This window comes from Oryx dammah, unplaced genomic scaffold, assembly GCF_014754425.2.
Source record: "Oryx dammah isolate SB20612 unplaced genomic scaffold, SCBI_Odam_1.1 HiC_scaffold_1, whole genome shotgun sequence".
Taxonomy (NCBI): domain Eukaryota; kingdom Metazoa; phylum Chordata; class Mammalia; order Artiodactyla; family Bovidae; genus Oryx; species Oryx dammah.
The window spans coordinates 80,174,045-80,197,611 of record NW_024070185.1 but is presented as its reverse complement, the minus strand read 5'-3'; the positions used below and the strand labels follow the sequence as shown (position 1 = coordinate 80,197,611).

The 23,567-nt window shown below is 36.5% G+C and overlaps 1 protein-coding gene across 1 annotated transcript in view; it reads left to right on the top strand.

Annotated features, from left to right (window-relative positions):
- FANCC (FA complementation group C) overlaps window positions 1-23,567 on the top strand; it is a 325,895-nt gene that overhangs the window by 228,524 nt on the left and 73,804 nt on the right. Inside the window, exon 7 of the mRNA XM_040245158.1 lies at window positions 14,108-14,272. Within this exon, the coding sequence (XP_040101092.1) occupies window positions 14,108-14,272 (165 nt within the window). The remainder of the gene's footprint in view (window positions 1-14,107; window positions 14,273-23,567) is intronic.

Sequence of the window (23,567 nt, the reverse complement as noted above, 5' to 3'; positions counted from 1 at the left end):
AGTCTTCTGATTCATGCTACAGTATGTGTTAACATCAAAAACATGCTTGGACTTCCCAGGTGGTGCAGTGGATAAGAATCCGCCTGCCAATGCAGAGAACACGGGTTCTATCCCTGGTCCAGGAAGGTTCCACATGCTTTGGAGCAACTAAGCCTGTGTGCCACAGCTGCTGAAGTCTGTGTTCTCTGGGGCCCACAATGAAGAGTAGCCCACACTATCCGCAACTAGAGAAAGCCCACATGCACCAATGAAAACCCAGTGCAGCCATAAATAAATAAATTATTAAAAACAAAACAAAACATTATGCTTAATCCAGTCATGAAAGGCTACATACTGTATGGTTCCATATTTGTAGAATGTCCAGAATAGGTAAATCATACTATAGAGACTGAAAATAGATTATTTGTTGCCTGGGAGGGTAAAGGGGTTTCCTGCAAATGAGCTCAAAAGATCTTGAGGTGATGGAAATGTCCTAAAAGTGGATGATGATGATGGTGGTTATCCAAGTCAATAATTTGTTAAAAATCTTTTGAATTCTACATTTCAAACAGGTACATTTTGTGGTATATAAAGTACACTTTAAAAAATAAGATGAAGTGCCCATAGGGTGTGTGGAAAACACTTACCATTATTTATACATCAGGTAAAGACTTTGATTTAGCCTTGAGGTGAATGGTGAATAATGGATCTTTGAAGTAATAGAATTAAAAATTACTGAAGGGGATTTAAAAAGTCAGTAGGATACAGTGTGTATTTACACTCTACACCAAACTCCCACCATAGGTAAAGTTGATGATTTCTTAAAATTCAGTAAGAGTAAATAAAAGCAATAACAAGAAGCTATTAAATAAATAGAAAAGAACAGCCAGATTTAGAAGGTATTTGCAGTTTATAAAACAGACGAAGGATTAGTGTGCAAACTATAGAAATGCTTCCTGCAAATCAATCATAAAGCAAACACTCCAGTATGGAAATGGACAAGATATATAAGCGGGTCATTACTGAAAGAAGAAAACTGAATAAATAATAAACATTTAAAAAATTCGTAAGGAGTGATGTCAGCAAGATAGCAGAATAGGAAGCATTAGTCTTGTTCCCCCACAGAAGCATCAATTTAATAGTAGTGTTTGATCCAAAGAGCCTTTGTAAGAAATTCAGAAATCAATTATGAAGTACCCCTGGCAAGCTCAAAACCAAGCATAACCATATTGAAACATGTAAGAAAGCCATTTCATATCAACCACAGTAGCCCCTCCCCTAAGCTTTTCAGGCTTGGGGGAATTGGAAGGAAAAAAATGTAGCTTGAAGCTTCTCCCTTGGGAAAGAAAGAATGGATGTGTTGGGAGACTACCTGAGGAACTGCCATCTGTCTTTCCTAACTCTGACCACTGACAGGAAATCAGCATACTTTTAATGGCTGGAGACCAAGGAGAGTTAAACAGTGCTCAGCTGCTTTTTGTAGCAACAGAGAACTGGCAGTGCCACAGGCAGAGGCTGGCTCAGGTTAACATGATTAGGACAAAGTACCCAACTCACAATTTCTCTTTTAGGGTGGGGGCTAGGGAGAAGTGTAGAATGTACATACAATGTTTCAACTTTTAAAGAGGCTGCTGCTGCTGCTGCTGCTAAGTAGCTTCAGTCGCAACGGACTCTGTGCGACCCCATAGATGGCAGCCCACCAGGTTCCCCTGTCCCTGGGATTCTCCAGGCAAGAACACTGTAGTGGGCTGCCGTTTCCTTCTCCAATGCATGAAAGTGAAAGTGAAGTCGCTCAGTCGTGTCTGACTCTTACGACCCCATGGATTGTAGCCCACCAGGCTCCTCCATCCATGGGACTCTCCAGGCAAGAGTACTGGAGTGGGTTGCCATTGCCTTCTCCTTTAAAAGGGCTACCCTGGACTACCTTAGAGATTAGTTTCTGTCTCCCCTGACTTGAGGCAGTAAGGGAAGGAGTATACTTTGGATGCCTGAGGGGCTGCAGATAACAAAAGAGCTTAGTGGCTTGTTGTCTTCAGAGAACCTGTGGTACCACAGATAAACACTAGAGGGAGAAAGAGATAAGAAACTCTTGAAAAAGAAACTGTCAGAGCTCTCTAATTGGGAAATTAGGTGCAAAAACATAGAGAAGATGCATCCCCAGAAAATGTTTAAAGGCCCCCCAGGTTCTCTAGACAGATTGATTAAAAATCTTCCCCTGTACAGAACCAGTCCCTAAAGACCAGGAGAGGTGACTCTTCAAATTCAAAATACACAGCAAAAAAATAATAAGGCACACAAAGAAACAGGAAAACATGGCCCAATCAGAGGAATAAAAGGAATCTCTACAAACCTACCTTAAAGAAATGGAAGTCTATGAATTAACTAGTTATTCAAAATGATCATTCTAAAAACCTTCAACACACTGCAATAGAATACAGATAACAACTAAACAAAATTTTAAATAATGATGCATGAACAAAATGGGACTGCCAGCAAAAAGAATAGAAGTTATTGACGAACAACCAAACAGATATTCTGCAGCTGAAGAATACAGTGATTGAGTTGAGAAATTCACTAAAATGGTTCAACAGTTAGACTTGATCAAGCTACTGGAAGACATGCTTTTTGAAATTATTAAATTAGGAAAATGTAAAGAAAAATGAATAAATAAAAGTTAAGCCTAAGAACTAATGGGACACCATGAAGTGCACCAGTTATACACATTGTGAGAGCGCCAGAAGAAGGAAAAAAGCAAAGAGCTTATCATTCTGAGGAAGGAATTGGACATCCAAATTAAAGAAAAGGCCCATCTGAGAAATGTTATAATCAAACTGTCAAAAGTCAAAGACAGGAGGTTGGAGGGGCAAAAAAGTCAAAGAAAGAGAATATTGACAACAGTAAGAAAAAACAACTCATCACATTCAAGGAAACTCACATAAAGATTATTAGTACATTATTCTGTAGAAACATTAAGTCCAGAAGGCAGTGGGATGATATATTCAAAGTGCTAAAAATAAAAACCTACCAACTGAGATGATTATATTCTGCCAGCTATCCTTGGCATGAAAGAGAAATTAAGACCTTCTCAGATGAACAAAAGCTGAAGGAGTTCATCACCACTAAACTTCCTATAAGAATTGTTAAAGGGAGTTTTTCAAATTGAAAACAAAGGAATTCTAGACAGCAACAGAAGAGCATCCCAACATACAAAATTCTCTGGTAAAGTAAATATATAAACAAATATAAAATTGTGTAATACTGTAATAGTGGTACATAATTAAACTTAAAATATAAAAATCATTAAAAATGGTAACTGTAAAACCATGTTAATGGATAAAAAGTATTGCACGATGGAACTTATGACATTGAAAACATAAAACACAGTGAGACGATATAAGAAGTAAAGATTTTTTTTCCTACAACTGAAGTTGTCAGTTTAAAATAGATAGTACACACACACACACATACACACACACACACGGTGGAATACTACTCAGCCACAAAAAAGAGCAAAGTGTTGCCACTTACAACAATATGAATGGATCTGGAGGGTATTGTGCTAAGTGAAATAAGTCAGACAGAGAAATACAAATATTTGTATGATATCACTTATATGTGGAATCTAAATAATAAGACAAACTAGTAGGTATAACAAAAAGGAAACAGACTCACAGATATAGAGAACAAACTAGTAGTTACTAGTGAGGAGAAGGAAGATAGGGAGAGGCAAGCTAAGGGTAGGGATAAAGAGTTACTAGCTATTATGTATAAAATAAATAAGCTACAACCTAAAGGGGTAGGATAGGGGGTGGGAGGGAAGTTCATGAGCTAGAGATTATATGTATACTTATGGGTGATTTACACTGTTGTAAGGCAGAAACCAGCACAACATTGTAAAGCAATTATCCTCTATTTAAAAATAAATTTTAAAAAAGCTGTAAGGATATATTATACAACACAGGTGATATAGCCAATATTTTATAGTAACTATAAATAGAGTCTAACTTTTAAAAATTGTGTACACCTGAAACTTATATGATATTATACATCAGCTATATCCCAATTTAAGAAAAGTTAAAAAGATAAAAAATAAATTGCTGTAACTGTAAGATAGTTATTAATGTTATCCCCATAGTAACAACACAGAGAATACCTATAGAAGTTGCATAAAGGAAAATGAGAAGGAAATCAAAGCATATCCCTACCAAAAAAATTTTTTTCAACTATACAAAGGAAGGCAGCAAGTGGGAAGAATAGGGACAGAATAACCACAAGACATACAGAAAATGGTGAAATGACAATAGTAAGTGCTTCTCCATTAGTACAGTAAGTCCCCTACTTGTGAACGAGTTCTGTTTTGAGAGTGTGTTCATAAATCCAGTTTGTTCCTAAGGCCAAGAGAGTTAGCCAACTAACACTATAATATGTTTCATACAAGCAATACGTAAAAACAAACACAAAATATACAGGAAACATTTTTAATCTTAGAGTACCTTGAAAAGTACAGTAGTACAGTGCAATAGCTGGTATACAGGGGCTGGCATTGAGTAAACAGGCAGGAAGAGTTACTGACTGGATAGGGAGAGGAGGCTGGGAGATGGTAGAGCTAAAAGTTCATCAGCAATAGGAGATGGAGGGCAAGCTGCAATTTCACTCATGCCAGACATTGATGGCACAGGTTCTGGTTCCTTGCTAGATCCAATTCTATCTACCCTGTTGAAAAAATGACCCAATTATATCTAAGTAGCAGCTCTTTTTTTCTCATCCCAGATGACACAGAATGACATAGAATACACTGGGCTGCATTCTGATCAACTGCTATAGCCATCATGTTCCATTCTACATTTGGGTCCTGTGCCTCAAAAGCTAACAGTGCCTCCTAAAATAAAGAAAATCCCCTTGCCATTTCCTGTCATGAATCTCTTTGGTTCTTCAGTTACATCTTCATTTTGTCTATCTTCATCCTTTCTCTGGTCCTCCAGTTCCATCTGGTCTTCGTTAGTAAGCACCTCGTGTTGCACAATAATAGTACTCTACAGCAAAGTACACAAAAGCACAACCCCTTGTAAAGGATGCGTGAATGTGACAATATATGCCAGGCATGTGAACTAACATGATTAAATATGTGAATGCACATTCATACCTTCAAAAATTCACAACTTGAAAGCTCATATGTAGGGGGACTTACTGTAATTACTTTAAATGTGAATGCATTAAACTCTCCAATCAAAAAACATAGAGTGACTAATTGGCTTAAGGCCAACTATATGCTGTCTACAGGAAACTCATTTTAGATGTAAGGATATATATAAAAGCTGAAAGTGAAAGTGTGAAAAAAGGCATTCCATGCAAATGGTAGCCACAAGAGAGCAGGGGTGGCCATACTTTTATTAGACAAAGTCAAAAACTGTTTCAGGAAACAAAGAAGAACGTTATATAATAAGGGGATCAGTTCTCTCAGAAGATAAAACATTTTCAAATATATATGCACCTAACAGTAAAGCACCAAAATATATGAAGCAAATATTGATTGAAGGGAAAACTAGAAAGTAGCACAGTAATGATAGGAAATTTCAATGCCCCATTTTCAGTCATGTATAGATCAACCAGACCAAAGGTCAATAAAGAAACAGAGGATTTGAAAAACATCAAAGATGAATAGGACCTTATAGTTATATTTAGAATACTCTATAATAGCAGAATGTACATTCTTCTCAAGCACACACAGAAATTCTCCAGGGTAGATCATATATCAGGCCACAAAACAAGTTCTAACAAATTTAAGATTGAAATCATACCAAATATCTTTTCTAACCATGACAGTACGCAACTAAAAATCAATAATAGGAAAATTGGGAAATTCACAAATATGTGCAAATTAAACAATATACTATTGAACAATTAATATATCAGAGAAGACATCACAAGGGAAATTGAAGAATATCTTGAGACAAATGAAAACAAAAACACAGTATACCAAGAATTAGAAGATGTAGGAAAAGCAGTACTAAGAGGGATGTATATAGCGATAAATGCCTTCGTTAAAAAGAAGAAATACCTCTAATCAGTAATCTAACTTTATACCTCAAGGAGCTAGTAAAAGAATGTACTAAACCGAAGGATTCAGAAAGAATGAAAAAAAAAAAAGATTATAATAGAGATAAACTAGAGAATAGAAAAACAGATAAAAGGTTTGGTTTTTTTAAAGATCAACAATATTGACAACCCCTTAGCTAGACTAACAAAAACAGAATATTCAAATAATAAATATCAGAAATGAAAGAGGAGATGTTACAACTGATGCCACAAAAACAGTAAGGATCCTAAGACAGATTATAGACCTTTATACACCAACAAATTGAATAACCTAGAAGAAATGGATAAATTTTTATTGATATACCAAATTATAAATTTAAAAATCTGGATAAATCTATACTAGTAAGGAGATAGAATCAGTAATCAAAATCTTCCCCAACAAAGAGAAGTCTTGGACCAGATAACTTCACTGGAGAATGCTACTAAATATTTTAAAAATAATTAATACTAATCTTTCTCAAACTCTTTCAAAAAGTTAAAGAGATGCTGCCTGTGCTACTAGAATGTCCTCTAGACACTGACACATCTAATACATTCCTTATTTGCTCTCTAGAATGATATTTTCTATGAGGGATTTTTTTTTTTTTCCTTTTTAGAAAGAATTCTAGACTTCAACAGAAATTTCTTGTGGATATTTTTCTGAAAGTATTGAAATTTTAGAGAAATTCTGTCTCTTGGGTTAGGTTCAATTATTCTTACCAGAAAGCTGAATGTAAAAAGGAATTTGATGCCCAGCATACTTTTTGAATCTCTTTATGAGTTTTGCAAATCCTGCCTTTAAGACCTAAAACCAGGACGTTTGGTTCTACCACCAGAAAAGAACCTGGGTCCCTGAAAGCTTGTGTGAGACTCAGAACTCTTAAGTCTACAATTCTCTAGTGAATTCTGCCAAGTGTGTTCTCTTGTCTTGAGTAGAAACTGATTTTGTGAAATTAGGTGGTGGAATGGCATCATGATATTTGAGAGAGCTGCCAAACAGGCTGCAGCCATTATAGTTGTTACTGTCATAAGTTATTTATAATAATTAAAATATGTATCACAATAATATGTAAGTTTTTCCTACTATGTGTCTGAAGTTATCTATATATTTTTAAGATTTAAAAATTGAAAAAAAATTGAATTTGAATATAGCATTGTGGGCAAGCTACTTTCTGGTACATTTGAATCCAGATATTCATTCTTATTATTTATGAGACTTGGGTTTTATCATTACTTTCCTTCTGCTAATATGGCTTCAAATGTTAAAGCAACCAAAAGACTCTTAACTTAAATCCCTTATAAACAGTGCTACACTGCTTTTTTCTGGGGTTTGTTTTTTTATAGAGGGTTTCTTACTTTCTTTCTTCTTGCCACTTGAATGTTTAAAGTTCATTTCAAAACAATTCTAAAGCCTATAGAAAATATAGAAATTAATAACTTCAGTGCATAAATTGTCAGTGGAACAAAAGGAAAAAAATAGGAAAACCTATTTGGAATTTCCTTTTGCATTATTTTTAGAGGTCTGATAAATGATCATGTCATAGTGCTTTAAATAGAGTTTCACTTGCCACCAACTAAAATCAACAATCTAATGACAGAATGTTTAAAATCTCTCTTGTTCTTTGCTATAAACTGTCTAGAAGGAGCAACATTCTGGACTTTCTGAGCATCATCAGTTTAGCTTGTATTTCTGTGGTTTGCTACAGATGGTTTGGAAAGTGCAATACACCCACATGGGAAGGATATCTCTAGCAGTGTATGGTTACCATTGATTCTTCTGCAGTTGAATTCTTGTGCAAAAATCGTTTGGAAGTGCTGCTCTGGCAATCAGTCAAGACCTAATGCTTAGTATAATCCAGTCTGGAAAATATTGCATAAGTCTGGTTGAAGTTAAATCTCCACACTCCAGTAAAAGAAGACTGTGAGCACTTTGGAAGATTATCATTTGGTCTGTCTGCATTTTGGTAGAATCAAGAGCTACCTCAGTTTATCTGAGACGTTAGAATTTTTCAGGAAAATTATCTTGGACTTTTTCCAGCCTAATTAGGAGATATAATCTGCAGCCTGTAAGTGTCAATTCTTGATAAATGCCCTTGGTGCTGAGATCATCTTTTTTACCCACTCAGTGACCAGTAATAGTCTCTGACTCTCCTTTTTTTTTAAGATAATGAGAGAAAAGTTGTACTTTTAGGTCTTTTAGAGAAGAGAACTGATTGGTCAAGGCTATAGAGACATGAGCATCATATACTCCTCCTGTATTTCAGAATTCTGGATTTATTATGAGTGCATGTAATGCTCAGGCATATTTTACAATTTCTCAAACTTTCATAGAGCCTTTTTTCTGTACAAAATATTCTGCTAGATGCTGTGCAAAATATACACACAAAAAAAGCAGCCTACATCACACACAAACACAATAGCTTTCTCTTCTCTTATCCCACCCAGTAAGCTCATATATTCCAAGAATTTAAGATATTTACAACTCAAGGTAAATAATGTCTTTTTGTTAACAACATAGATTATAGACTCAAAAACACACGAATTAATTTTAGGTCTAAAACAACCTGGATGGTGAGTTAGAGAAAGATGATAGAGCACTGTGGAAGATAAATGCTGTTGAGAGACCTCAGCCATTTAGAAAAGTGGTAAAGAACAAGAAGTGAGTTTTAGAATGGGTGAATATTTAAGGAGAAAAGACAAACTGTTCACAATGAGAAGATATCATTGTGTTATTGTTGTTCAGTTGGAAAATCATCTCTGACTGTTGGCAACTCCATGGACTGCGGCACGCCAGACTCCTTTCCTCTGCTATCTCCTAGAGTTTACTGAAATTCATTTCCATTGAGTCAGTGATGCTATCTCATCATCTGCTGCCCCTTTCTCCTTTTCTCTTCAATTTTTCACAGCACTGGGGTCTTTGCCAGTGAGTCGGCTCTTCAAATCAGGTGGCCAAAGTATTGGAGCTTCAGCTTTAGCATCAGTCCTTCCAATGAATATTCAGGATTGATTCCCATAAGGATTAACTGGTTTGATCTTGCAATCCAAGGGAATCTCAAGAGTCTTCTCCAGCACAGTTTGAAAGCATCAGTTCTTCAGTGCTCAGCCTTCTTTATAATCTAACTATCACATCTGTATATGACTACTGGAAAAACCATAGCTTTGACTAAATGGACCTTTATTGGCAATGCGATGTCTCTGCTTTTTAATATGCTGTCTAGGTTAATCATAGCTTTTCTTCCAAGGAACAAGTGCCTTTTAATTTCATGGCTGCAGTCACTGTCTGCAGTGATTGTAGAGCCCAAGAAAATCTGTCATTGTTTCCACTTTTTCCCAGTCTATTTGCCATGAAGTGATGGGGCTGGATGCCATGACCTTAGTCTTTTGAATGTTGAGTTTTAAGCCAGCTTTTTCACTCTCCTCTTTCACCCTCATCAAAAGGCTCTTTAGTTCCTCTTTGCTTTCTGCCGTTAGAGTAGTGTCATCTGCATATCTGAGGTTGATAATTCTCTTGGCAATCTTGATTCCAGTTTGTGATTCATCCAGCCTGGTATTTTGCATGATGTACTCTGCATACAAGTTAAATAAGCAAGGTGACAGTATGTAATCTTCTCATACTTTCCCAATTTTGAACCAGTCTGTTATTCCATGTCTAGTTCGAAATGTTGCTTGACCTGCATATAGGTTTCTCAGGAGGTAAAGTAAGGTGGTCTGGTATTTCCATTTCTTTATGGATTTTCCACAGTTTGTTGTGATTCACACAGTCAAAGGCTTTAGTGTAGTCAGTGAAGCAGAAGTGCATGTTTTTCTGGAACTCCCTTGCTTTCTCCATGATCCAGCAAATGTTGGCAGTTTGATCTCTTGTTCTTCTGCCTCTTTGAAACCAAGCTTGTACATCTGGAAGTTTTTGATCATGTACTGCTGAAGCCTTGCTTGAAGGATTTTGAGCATAAAGTTGTTAGCATGTGAAATGAGCGACTGACCATGATTGTATAATGGTTAGTACTCTGTGTTGTGAAATGAGCAAAACTGTACTGTAGTTTGAACATTCTTTGGCATTGCCTTTTTGGGATTGGAATGAATATTGGCCTTTTCCAGTCCTGTTGCCTTTCCTGAGTTTTCCAAATCTGCTGACATTATCGAGTGCAGCACTTTAACAGCATTGTCTTTTAGGATTTTCAGTAGCTCAGCTGGAATTCCATCACTTCCACTAGCTTTGTTTGTGGTAATGCGCCCTAAGACCCGCTTGACTTTGCACACCAAGATGTCTGGCTGTAGGTGAGTGACCACACCATCATGGTTATTTGGGTCATTAAGATCATTTTGCACAGTTCTCTGTGTATTCTTACCACCTCTTCATCTCTTCTGCATCTATTAGGTCCTTACTGTTTCTGTCCTTTATTGTACCCATCTTTGCATGAAATAGTCTTTTGATATCTCCCAGTATTCTTGAAGAGATATCTAAGGATTCTCATTCTATTGTTTTCTTCTATTTCTTTGCATTGTTTGTTTAAGAAGGCCTTCTTATCTCCCCTTGCTATTCTTTAGACCTCTGCATTCAGTTGGATATATCTTTCCCTTTCTCCCTTGCCTTTCACTTATCTTCTTTCCTCAGCTGTTTGTAAAGCCTCCCCAGACAACCACTTTGTCTTCTTACATTTCTTTATCTTTGGGATAGTTTTGGGATACTTTTCACCACCCCTTGCACAGTATTACAAACCTCCATCCACAGTTCTTGAGGCACTCTGTTTACCGAATCTAATCTCTCAAATCTGTGCATCAACTTCACTGTTAATCATAACGGATTTGATTTTAGGTCATATGTGAATGGCCTAGTGGTTTTCCCTACTTTTTTCAATTTAAGTCTGAATCTTACAATAAGGAGCTCATGATCTGAGAGCCACAGTCAACTCCAGGTCTTGTTTTTGCTGACTATATAGAGCTTCTTCATCTTTGGCTGCAAAGAATATAATCAATCTGATTTCAGTATTGACCATCTGGTGACATCTGGGTCTTGGGTTGTTGGAAAAGGGCTCTTTCTATGACCAGCATGTTCTCTTGACAAAACTGTTAGCCTTTTCCCTGCTTCATTTTGTACTCCAAAGTCAAACTTGTCTATTATTCCCAGTTTTTGCATTCCAATCCCCTATGATGAAAAGGGCATCTATTTTTGGTGTTAGATCCAGAAGATCTTTTAGGTTTATAGAACCAGTGAACTTCAGCTTCTTCAGTATCAGTGGTTGGGGCATAAAATTGGATTACTATGATGTTGAATGGTTTGCCTTGGAAACGAACTGAGATCCTTCTGTCATTTTTGAGATTGCACCCAAGTACTGCATTTCAGGCTCTTTTGTTAACTTTTTTTTAATCATTGTGTAGTTAGACAAAAAGTTGTCTCTATGAGAATTTTGCTGTTATCAAGTAAATAATACAGCTAAACTAATAATTTATAAGAAATTAATAACAATGTAAACTTTATATGTGGAGAAGGCAATGGCACCCCACTCCAGTACTCCTGCCTGGAAAAACCCCATGGACGGAGGAGCCTGGTAGGCTGCAGTCCATGGGGTCGCCAAGAGTCGGGCATGACTGAAGTGACTTAGCAAACCTTATATGCAATTATATTTTCTTAAAGCATTCAGTTTATTGCTAGAGATTGATATCTAATTCTGGAGACTTCTGTTAAAGAGTAAAGCAGTGTTTCTCAAACTTTAGTGTGCAGAAGATTACCCTGGAAAAATGTAAACAGATTCCTTGGCCTCACTTCTAGGGATGCTGCTGCTGCTGATTTCTAGACCTGTACTTTGAGTACCTCTGATGTAGAAAACTTGGAAAAATCCTGAAGATTAATGTGCATAACCTATGACGAGTAGGAACTCTCACGATTTAGCCAGAAGATTAACATGAAAATGTAATGTAAAAAATGAAATCAAGTGATGAACTAAGCACCTGAATATCCTAGCATTTACTTTATATTCCCAACTTCTATAATTTTAACAATTAAATACGTAATACCATGAGAACGAGAGGGGGCTTTTGATGACCCTCAAATTATGAGAAAGGCTTAAAGTGGTAGGTAGGGGCATATTTTTAAGGTAAATATCACATCCCAAAAAGCTTGTAAGAGCATTTTTTTTAGTGTGGATTCAAGAAATAGGAGGGTAGATGGCAGCCAACAAGACAGTAGTACTTAGTACTGCAGTAATAGCAGCCAGCCGGCTAGTCTCTTATCCACTCCTCCTCCTCATCCACTAGCCCCAGAATAGAGACAGTGGTGTCCTGTTTCCAACGAATAGGAGGGAGAGGAGACTTTGAAGGAGAATAAGTATCAAATGGCTATCAACTCCCAGCATTTTGGGGGGTGGTCTAATGCCCAGAATGCAATTTATTGGCAACCCCAGCCAGCACCACATCCCTGACCCTGCCCCCTAGCACTGGAGGTCAACTACGCTGAACAGAGCATTCATGGAGAGACTAATGTGGAATCCCAAATTCCAGAAAGAACAAGCGAAAATCACCAGATATTCATGAAAAATGGACACCATAAGGAAAAATGAACCAAATGTAACAAACAGAAAACGCAAATATGCCAATATATACATTTATAAGGATAAGTGATTGGGTTTTTATCTTATTATTATAATAATAAGATAATAATTATAATATAATTATTATAAATGTTACAATTATAATATATAATTATGTTATATAATTATATAATATAAATATTATAATATTTATAATAATTGTAATTATAAGATAATAATTATCTTATTATTCCTTAATCAGCCTAAAGGAAATCAACTCTGAATGTTCATTGGAAGGCCTGATGCTGAAGCTGAAGCTCCAATACTTTGGTCTCCTGATGTACAAAGCCAACTAATTGGAAAAGACTCTGATGCTGGGAAACATTGAGGGCAGGAGGAGAAGTGTGAGATAGAGAATGAGATAGTTGGATGGTATCACCACCTCAATGGACATGAGTTTGAGCAAACTCTGGGAGATAGTGAAGGATAGGGAAGCCTAGCATGCTATAGTCCACGGGGTTGCAAAGAGGCAGATATGACTGAGCAACTGAAAAACAACAATTAATTATCTTAAGAGAAACTATTAATCCTTGAAATAGGAATGTGTTTTATTTTTCCTGAAAAGGAGACATTTGGGGCAGGAGGAGTCAATAAATTGGCTGAATAGAAGATAAAGCTAAATAACAAACAATGACTCCAAAGATTGAGCTGAGTAGTTCTGCTAGGATATAATACAAAAGGACAAAGAGAAGCTTATTTTTTGTTTTTAACTTTTTGATACAGAGATCAGGGTAATGCTTATCTCTGTATAAAATTTTATATCAGTTTGATTCAGCTTTCAGGGTAATGATTGACCAGTAATTTGTGGATAATGTCAGCCTTTCTCATGGTAGAGATAACCCGTCACCAGCCCTCTAGACCTCTGGCAGGCAGCTCTACTTGTGTTCCTAGACAGACTTGCAGGAATGAGTGTGAGCAGCACTTGATGAATTTTAGTGTAGTGTCAAAGGAGAATATGTATAATTGTGTGAAGAGTCTATTATAACGCTCTTGCCTTTTAAAGCTACATATCTTTGTGGGACTAGACTTCATGTAATTCAACCAAAATAATGTATTACAATAAATATGCACAACTAAATATAAGAATCCACTGTCTTCTTTCAAACCATATAGGAAAGAGATTTGTAAACATATAAAATAGTGCCACTCTTCTCACTAAATATTTTTTTGTTTTGTAAAATATAGTTATTGTTTAACAAAAAGTGTTATTCATGTTAACATCAAATGGATTTGTTTTTGTTACTTTTAGCTAGTTAATAAATATTTTAGGTGTCCTTGTTTTAATTGCAAATGTGATGAATATCAGTAGTTATAACCTCAGAAGTGAAAGAAATAATTCAAAAGAAATTCAAATCAAAAAATAATTCAAAGAAATAATTAAATTCTTTCAGCATGAAGATTTTATATGCCTTTAACTATGTGTGGCTCTAAGATTTTGGTACTTATTTCTCATTTTATTTATTCCATAGGATGTCTCCTGAACGAGTAAGGTCCCTGTCACGAATCTGTGTCCCACTTGTTACTTTGCCAGATTTTGAACCGCTGGTAGAGGCTCTGCTCACCTACCATGGACATGAACCTCAGGAAGTACTCTGGCCTGAGTTCTTTGATGCTGTGAATGAGGCTTTTTTGCTGTAAGTAATGACCCTTTACTTCATTACCCAATTCTGTTTTCCTTTTTTTAGAATACTTCAGTATGTTGGAAATGTAATTTTCAAATGTATATTCCTAAAAATTATTGAGGATCTTGGTGAACTTTTTAAAATATGTGGGTTCTATCTATCAATATTTACCATACTTGAAATTTTAAATTTTTTTAATATTTATCATTTCCTTTTAAAATAACAATAAATTGATTAAATATTAGTACAAATAGCATATTTTTTAACGAAAAACTGACCTTTTCCAAGAAAAAAAATTGTCTAACAAGAATGACATTGTTTTTACATTTTCGCAAACTTCTTTATTTTTTGACTTAAAAGATGACAGCTAGCTTCTCACAGTATCTCTGTATTCAGTCTGATGCAGTATGTTTTTTTGGTTGAAGTATAAGAAAATCCAGCTTCATATAGACATGCACTTAGAAAAAGGACTAGTATATTTTAATAGCCATCTCAGATTATGGATATTTGAGGTGAATACTTCACCAAAAGTTGAAAATAGTGGGGTTTTTTAAAGGTTAGTTGCAATGTGGATTCTGAAATTATATAAATGAGCTCTTCATACTATTACATTAAAACCCATTGGTCTGTCTTGCACTTTTAATGGATTTTGTAGCTTCACATGGTTTATTTGGAAAATATTGGTTCATTAAGTTATGCAGATCTAACATTGACATGTTTTCATTTTATACTATCAAAATTACATTCATTCACAACTAGTCTTATCAGGAATGTCTTCTAAGTGTTGGGAAGCTATAAAGCTCACATTGGTGAAAGCAAATTTTCTAAGATTCTAATTCCTGCTTAAAACTCAAATGTATCATTGGTTACAAATACTGTCAGTTGTTTTCCTTAGTATGCTAAAGTCACTTCTGTAATTTTGAAAATGTGCCAAGTATTCAAGTCTGAATAACCTTTCTTTGTCCGCCAGTCATTTTTCTCATGTAAATTTATGAAAAAAGTGGCTAGTTGATCTTACGCTCAGCAAGTTGCGCAAGTGCTTTTCCTCTAGACAGTCATCATTTTTTGATGTATAGCAGAAATGCTTTATGCATACTTTTCACCACAGAGAATTTTGTTAAGTTAAAAGTGTCCTCAGGGGTAAAATAAAGAAAATTAATATTTTATGTTAATACTTACTGTCAAATGCATTTTTATGTGAAACTGGCAGTGTTTTTACTGTATGTACAGACACGACTGAGCGACTTCACTTTCACTTTTCACTTTCATGCACTGGAGAAGGCAATGGCAACCCACTCCAGTGTTCTTGCCTGGAGAGTCCCAGGGACCAGAGAGCCTGGTGGGCTGCCATCTATGGGGTCACACAAAGTCGGACACGACTGAAGCGACTTAGCAGCAGCAGTAGCAGCAGTATGAAACTGTACAGTGACCACTGTTGCTGCTCTGATTTGTGTTAGGTACAACATTACTTGCTTTTTGTACTATGAATGCACATGTCAACTCAGTTGTTCTAGGAAAACCACGAGATACAAAATTGTTGTTCAACACTTCAAGTATTTCTGAACCATATGTGTGTATTGCTAAGTTCATCTAAAAAAAGCTTCTGTTCTTACTTAGTGCTAATGCCAGGTGTACAGAAGCAACACAACTAGTTCAGCCACATCTAGAGACTCAGTTTTGAGGCAGAAGTACAGTTCTTGATGAAATATTAAATCAAGTACACATTTGTATTATTTAATTCCTTTTTTTAAAGATTCTGAATGATTGGTCTTCAGTTCAGTTCAGTTGCTCAGTCGTGTCCGACTCTTTGCAACCCCGTGAATCGCAGCACACCAGGCTTCCCTGTCCATCACCAACTCCCAGAGTTCACTCAGACTCAAGTCCATCAAGTCAGTGATGCCATCCAGCCATCTCATCCTCGGTCGTCCCCTTCTCCTCCTGCCCCCAGTCCCTCCCAGCATCAGAGTCTTTTCCAATGAGTCACCTCTTCACATGAGTTGGCCAAAGTATTGGAGTTTCAGCTTTAGCATCATTCCTTCCAAAGAAAACCCAGGGTTGGAAAAAAAAAAAAAAAGAAAACCCAGGGTTGATCTCCTTCAGAATGGACTGGTTGAATCTCCTTGCAGACCAAGGGACTCTCAAGAGTCTTCTCCAACACTGCAGTTCTTAAGTTAGTGCTGCAGTAAACTAGCACTATGATAGAGTTTGAGAATATCCTAGTAAGACACAGGAAGATACATTTACCCTTTAGCACAATACTTTGGGCTAGATGTCCTACTCTCATGAGTCAGAGAAATCTCTGGTGTTTTGATTTCATCTTTTCCCTCATGAAACAGCTGTAAAATGAAAGAAGAAATCTTTTAATTCTCCCTTGTAAAGCAAATAATCCAGTTTCAATATAAGAAAATATGAATAAAATTTATTTTTGAATAAAATATTATTAAATTATAAAATAAAATATGTTTTATTTATATAAAAATTTTTAATATGTAAAATATATATCTAAAATAATTTGGATACTATTTAGGAATTTTTTTTAAAAGATGTTTGAAGACAAAAATGCACTTGGCTTCTTTTTATGTTTCCATGTAGACACAAGAGAAAATAATCAGTTTTTATTTATTTATTACATTTTATTTTTCCCCAACTTTATTGAGATATAAGTGATATATAACGTGGTATATTTTTTAAGATGTATGAATTAATTCTATACACTTTTAAGTTGCAAATGACTACCACCATAGTGTTAGTTAACACCTCCCTCACATCACAGGATTGCCATTTCTTTTTTTGTTGTTGTGAGAATATTTAAGATCTACTCTTAGCAACTTTCAAATATTCAATTCAGTATTGTTAACTATGTGCCACGCTGTGCTTAGTCGCTTAGTCATGTCTGACTCTGTAAACCCATGGACTGTAGCCCGCCAAGCTCCTCTGTCCATGGGGATTCTCCAAGAAAGAATCATGAAGTGGGTTGCCATGCCCTCCTCCAGGGGATCTTCCCAACCCAGGGATCAGACCCAGGCCTCCTGCATTACATGCAGATTCTTTACCATCTGAGCCACCAGGGAAGCCCATTATTAACTATAGTCAGCATGATGTATTTTTAGATCCCCAGAGCTTATTCATCTTATAACTGGAAGTTTTAAGTACTTTTTATCAACATCTTCCCATTTCTCCCACACCCCCAGTCCCTAGTAACCATCGTTCTAGTCTCTGTTTCTATGAGTTTATATTTTTTTAGATTCCACATAAAGTGATACCATATTTGTTTCTCTTTCTAACTTACTTCATTTAGCATATAATGCCCTCAAGGTCTATCCTGTCGTCACAGCCAAGGATCTCCTTCCATCTCATGCCTGAATAATACCTGATTGTGTGTATATGTGTGTGTACAGATATAAATATAAATACCACATCTTTATTCACTCTTCTGTTGTTGTACACTTAGCTTGTTTTCATATCTTAGCTATTTTGAATATACATAATAAACATGGGAGAACAGACTTCTGATACCTTGTTTTTATTCCCTTTGGATATATACCCAGAAGTGGGATTGCTAGACCATTTGATAGTTTTAGTTTTAATTTTTTGAGGAGCCTCTATACTGTTTTCCACAGGGTCTGCACCAATTTGTGTTCCCACCAGTGTTACGCCAAGGGTTCCCTTTTCTTCACATTCTCACCAACACTTGTTATCTTTTGTCTTTCTGATGATAGCCATCCTAATAGGTGTGGGGTGATATTTCACTGTGATTTTGATTTGCATTTCCCTAATGATTAGTGTGGAGAAGGCAATGGCAACCCACTCCGGTACTCTTGCCTGGAAAATCCCATGGAGGGAGGAGTCTGGTGGGCTGCAGTCCATGAGATTGCTAAGAGTCAGACACAACTGAGCGACTTCACTTTCACTTTTCACTTTCATGCATTGGAGAAAGAAATGGCAACCCACTCTAGTGTTCTTGCCTGGAGAGTCCCAGGGATGGGGGAGCCTGGTGGGCTGCCATTTATGGGGTCGCACAGAGTCGGACACGACCGAAGCGACTTAGCAGCAGCAGCAATGATTAGTGATATTGAGTACCTTTTCATTTACCAGTTGGGCATTTGCATACCCCCTTTGGAAAAATGTTTATTCATATGTTCTGCCTACTTTTTAATCAGATTGTTTCATTGTTTTTCCTATTGAGTTATATGAATTCTTTATATATTTTGGATGTTTACTCATTATCAGACATATACTTTGCAAATATTTTCTTCCCTTCTATTGGTTGCCTTTTCATTTTGTTGATAGTGTAGAAGATTTTTGCAGTATAGAAACTTCTTAGTTTGATGTAGTTCCACTTAATCTATTTTTGCTTTTGTTGTCAAATCAAACAAGTCATTGCTCAGACTAATGTCATTCTTGTCCTCTATTATATTTTCTTCTGGGAGTTTTACAGTTTTAGGTCTTAACATTCAATTCCTTAATCCATTTTGAGTTGATTTTTGTGTTTAGTATAAGATAGGGGTCCAGTGTCTCTTTTTTTTTTTTTTTTTTGCATGTGGTTTATCCATTTTCCCAGTATCATTTATTGAAGCAACTGTTTTTTCCCTATTGTATATTCCTGGCCCTTCTGTCATAATTTAGTTGATTCATATATTTATGAGTTTGTTTCTGGGCTGTCTTTTCTGACTGATGTGTATATACCAATGCCATACTGTTTTGAGTATTATAGCTTTGTAATATAGTTTACACGTACAGATGTGAGAGTTGAACTATAAAGAAAGCTGAGTGCAGAAGAATTGTGCTTTTGGTGCTTTTGAACTGTGGTGTTGGAGAAGACTCTTGAGAGTCTCTTAGACTGCAGGAAGATCCAACCAGTCAATCCTAAAGGAAATTAGTCCTGAATATTCATTGGGAGGACTGATGCTGAAGCTAAAACTCCAATACTTTGGCTACCTGATGTGAAGAACTGACTTATTGGAAAAGACCCTGATGCTGGGAAAGATTGAAGGCAGGAGGAGAAGGGGACAACAGAGGATGAGATGGTTGGATGGCATCACTGACTTGATGGATGTGAGTTTGAATAAGATCCGGGAGTTGGTGATGGACAGGGAAGCCTGGCATGCTGCAGTCCTTGGGGTCACAAAGAGCTGGACATAACTGAGTGACTGAACTGAACTGGTGATAGTTTGAAATCAGAAATTATGATATCTCCCCTTCTTCTTTCTCAAGACTGCTTTGATTATTCAGAGTTATGATTTCATATAAATTTTAGGATTGTTTTTTCTGTTTCTATGAAAAATAACATTAGAATTTTGATAGGGATGGCATTGAAACTATAGGTCACTTTGGGTAGTATAGACATTGTAACAATATTAATTCTTCTAATCCATGAAAACAGTGTGTATTTCCACTTAATTGTGTCTTCTTCACTTTCTTTCCTCAAAATCTTAATGGTTTGCAGTACAGATCATTAGCCTCTTTGGTTTCCTAGGTATTTTAGTCTTTTTGATGCAGTTGTAAATGTGATTGTTTTCTTTTTTTTTTTAAAGATAATTCATTGTTAGTGTTTAGAAATGCAGTTGATTTTTGTATTGATTTTGTATCCTACAACTTGACTGAATTTATTGCTTAGCTGTAATTTTGTTTTGTGTGTGTGAAGTCTTTATGGTGCGTTTGTGTATGTATCTCCTGTCATGTGCAAATAGAGACAGTTTTACTTCTCCTTTTTAGACCTAAATGCCTTTTATTTCTCTTTCTTGCCTAATTGCTCTGACTAGGTCTTCCAGTATCATGTTGAATAAAAATGGAAGAGTGGACATTCTTAGAGGAAAAACTTTTCACTTTTTCATCATTGAATGTGATGTCAGCTATGTGTTTGTCATATATGGCCCTTACTATACTGAGCTATTTGCCTTCTGTACCTGTTTTGTTGAGAATTTTTTGTGTAAATGGATGTTGAAATCAAATGTTTTTTTCTGCATCTGTTGAGATACTTTTAAGATTTTTTTTTATCCTTCATTTTGTTAATGTGGTATACCACATTGATTGATTTGTGGCTATTGAACTATCCTTGTATTCTAGGAATAAATTCCACTTGGTCATTAAATTGGGCCCCACAACCTAATTCCAATGTGTGTATGTATGTATGTCTGTATCTGTGTAGGCTTCCCCACAGCAATAAGTAGTTCTATGACACTAGCAGGCTATTTGAGAATTAAGCTCAGTTCTGATGTTATCAGAGATAGCATCTGATTGCACAGGTAAAGGGACCAGTTGCACAGGACTGCCTTCCACTTCAGATGAAATTATGAGCCGAGGTTGTTGCCTATGCTTCTACCTGACTTGTTACAAGTTGGAGGTTCCCACAGCTCCTTCCTTGGGTTTGATTAATTTGCTAGAATGACTCACAGAACTCAAAGAAACATTTGATTTTCTAGATTACTGGTTTATTATAAAAGGATATAACTCAGAAACATCCAGATGGAAGAAATTTATACAGCAAGATATGGAGGAAAGGGCATAGAGCTTCTTTGCCCTTTCAAGGTGTGCCACTTTCCCCTGGTCTCCACGTGCTCACCAACCTAGAAGCTCTCCATATACCATCTTCTGGGGTTTGGGGGAGGCTTTGTTAATAGGCATGATTGATTAAACTGTTGGCTGTTGGCAAGTGTTCAAACTGCAGACCCTTCTTCCCTTCCTGGAGGTCAGGGAGATAGGACTGAAAATTCCAACCCTCTAGTAACATGGTTCGGAGAAGGCGATGGCACCCCACTCCAGTACTCTTGCCTGGAAAATCCCATGGACAGAGGAGCCTGGTAGGCTGCGGTCCATGGAGTCTCGAATAGTCAGACACGACTGAGCAACTTCACTTTCACTTTTCACTTTCATGCATTGGAGAAGGAAATGGCAACCCACTCCAGTGTTCTTGCCTGGAGAATTCCAGGGATGGGGGAGCCTGGTGGGCTGCTGTCTATGAGGTCACACAGAGTCGGACACAACTGAAGTGACTTAGCAGCAGTAACATGGTTGGTACTCATGGCAACCAGCCCCCACCCTTAAGTGAAGTCTAAATGCCACCTCATTAATATAACAAGAGATACCTTAATAACTGTTTTCACTTAAGAAATTCCAAGGTTCTTAGGAGCTCTGTGTCAGAAATGGCATTGAAGGCCAAATATGTATTTCTTATTATAAATCACCATATCAGTCATAGTGTGTAATCTTTTCAATGTATTGTTGAATTTGGTTTGCTGATATTTTATTGAGGACTTTTACATCAATATTCATCAGAGATATTGACCTAATTATCCTTTCTTGTGGTATTCTTGTCTGGTTTTGATATCCGAGGAGTATGGCCATCATAAACTGAGTTTAGAAGTGTTCTCCTTCTTATTATTATTGATTTTTTTGTTTTGGAAGACTTTGAGGAGGATTTATATTAGTCCTCTAAGTGTTTGGTAGCATTCACCTGTGAAACCATTTGGCTGTGTTGCAGAAAGAGAGACTCCTTTCAGGGTGTGAGAGTGGTCTCTTGTCCAACACTTGGAAATGAATTGTCCAAGGAGAGACACATGCTGACGAAGCAAGAGACTTTATTGGGAGGGGGCACCCAGGCGAGACCAGGAAGATAAGGGAACCCAGGAGGACTGCTCTGCCACATAGCTCACCGTCCTGAATTTTATGGTGATGGGGTTAGTTTCCGAATTGTCTGACTCGGGGTCCTTCCTGGTGGCACACACATTGTTCAGCCAAAATGGATTCCAGTGAGCAGGATTCTGGGAGGTCAGTGGGGCATGTGGCATCTCCTTTTGACTTCCCGAATTCTTCTGGTTGGTGGTGCCTTGTTAGCTCCATGTTCCTGTTGTAAAATAACTCAGGCAGATGTTTACTGTGGTGCCTGGCCAGAGTGGGCAGTTTCAGTCAATGTGTTTTCCCTAACAGCTGGGTTTTTCTTTGTTAGCAATTTATGATTACTGTCTCAATCTCTTTACTAGTAATTGGTCTGTTCAGATTTTCTATTTCTTCATGATTCAATATTGGTAGGTTGTATGTTTATAGGAATTTATTCATTTCTTCTGGGTTGTCCAATTTGTTAATATATAATTTTCATAGTATCTCTTTCAATCATTTGTATTTATGTGGTATCATTTTTAATATGTTTCCTCTTTAATTTTTAATTTTATTTATTGGAGATTTGCATCTCCTCCTTTTCTCTCTCTCTCTTTCTCTCTTTAGTTAGTTTAGTTTATCGGTTCTTTCTTTCATGGATTGTATCTTTGTTTTTTTTTAATCTGTTAAAGTCATCACCATTGCCAAACTCAATTATCTGGGTTATCTTCTGGGTGTTACATAGTTTTGAGGTTTATATTTAGACTTAGAATACATTTTCAGTTAATTTTTATGAGGGATATATGGTCTATGTTTAGAACTGGATTTTTTGCCTGTGGATGTCCAATTATTCCAGCATCATATGTAGAAAAGACAATCTTTACTGGATTATCTTTGCTCCTTTGTCAAAAGTCAATTGACTGTATTTAAGTCTATTTCCAGGAGCTTCCCAGATGGTGCTACTGGTAAAGAATCTACCTGCCAATGTAGGAGACATAAGAGATGAGGGTTCAATCCCTGGGTTGGAAAGATTCCCTGGAGGAGAGCGTGGCAACCCACTCCAATATTCTTGCCTGGAGAATCCCATGGACAGAGGAGCCTTGCGGGCTACAGTCCATAGGGTTGCAAAGAGCTGGACATGATTGAAGTGACTTAACATGCATGCTGGTCTATTTCTGGTCTCTCTCATCTGTTGCATTGATCTATTTATCAATATCACACTGTATTGATTACTGTTGCTTTGTAGTAAATCTTGAAGTCAGGTAGTGTCAGTCCTCCAGCTTTGTTCTTCTCCTTTAATATTGTATTGGCTATTCTGGGTCTTTGCCGTCTCCATATAAACTTTTAAACCAGTTTCTTGATATCCACAAAATAACTTGTTGGCATTTTGATTGGGATTTCATTGAATCTATAAGTCAAATTGGGAAGAACTGACATCTTAACAATATTGAGTCTTCCTATCAATGACCATCCTTCATTAATTTAGTTCTTCTTTGATTTTGTTTATCAGAGTTTTATGATTTTTCTAATCTAGATCTTGTACATATTTTGTAAGATTTATACATAATTATTTAATTTGGTAAATGATATCTTCTTTTTAATTTCAAAGTCCACTTGTTCACTGCTGGTATATAAGAAAATGATTGGCTTTGTAATTTTAACTTGTATCCTGCAAGTTTGCTATAATTGTTTATTAGTTTCAATTTTTTGTCAA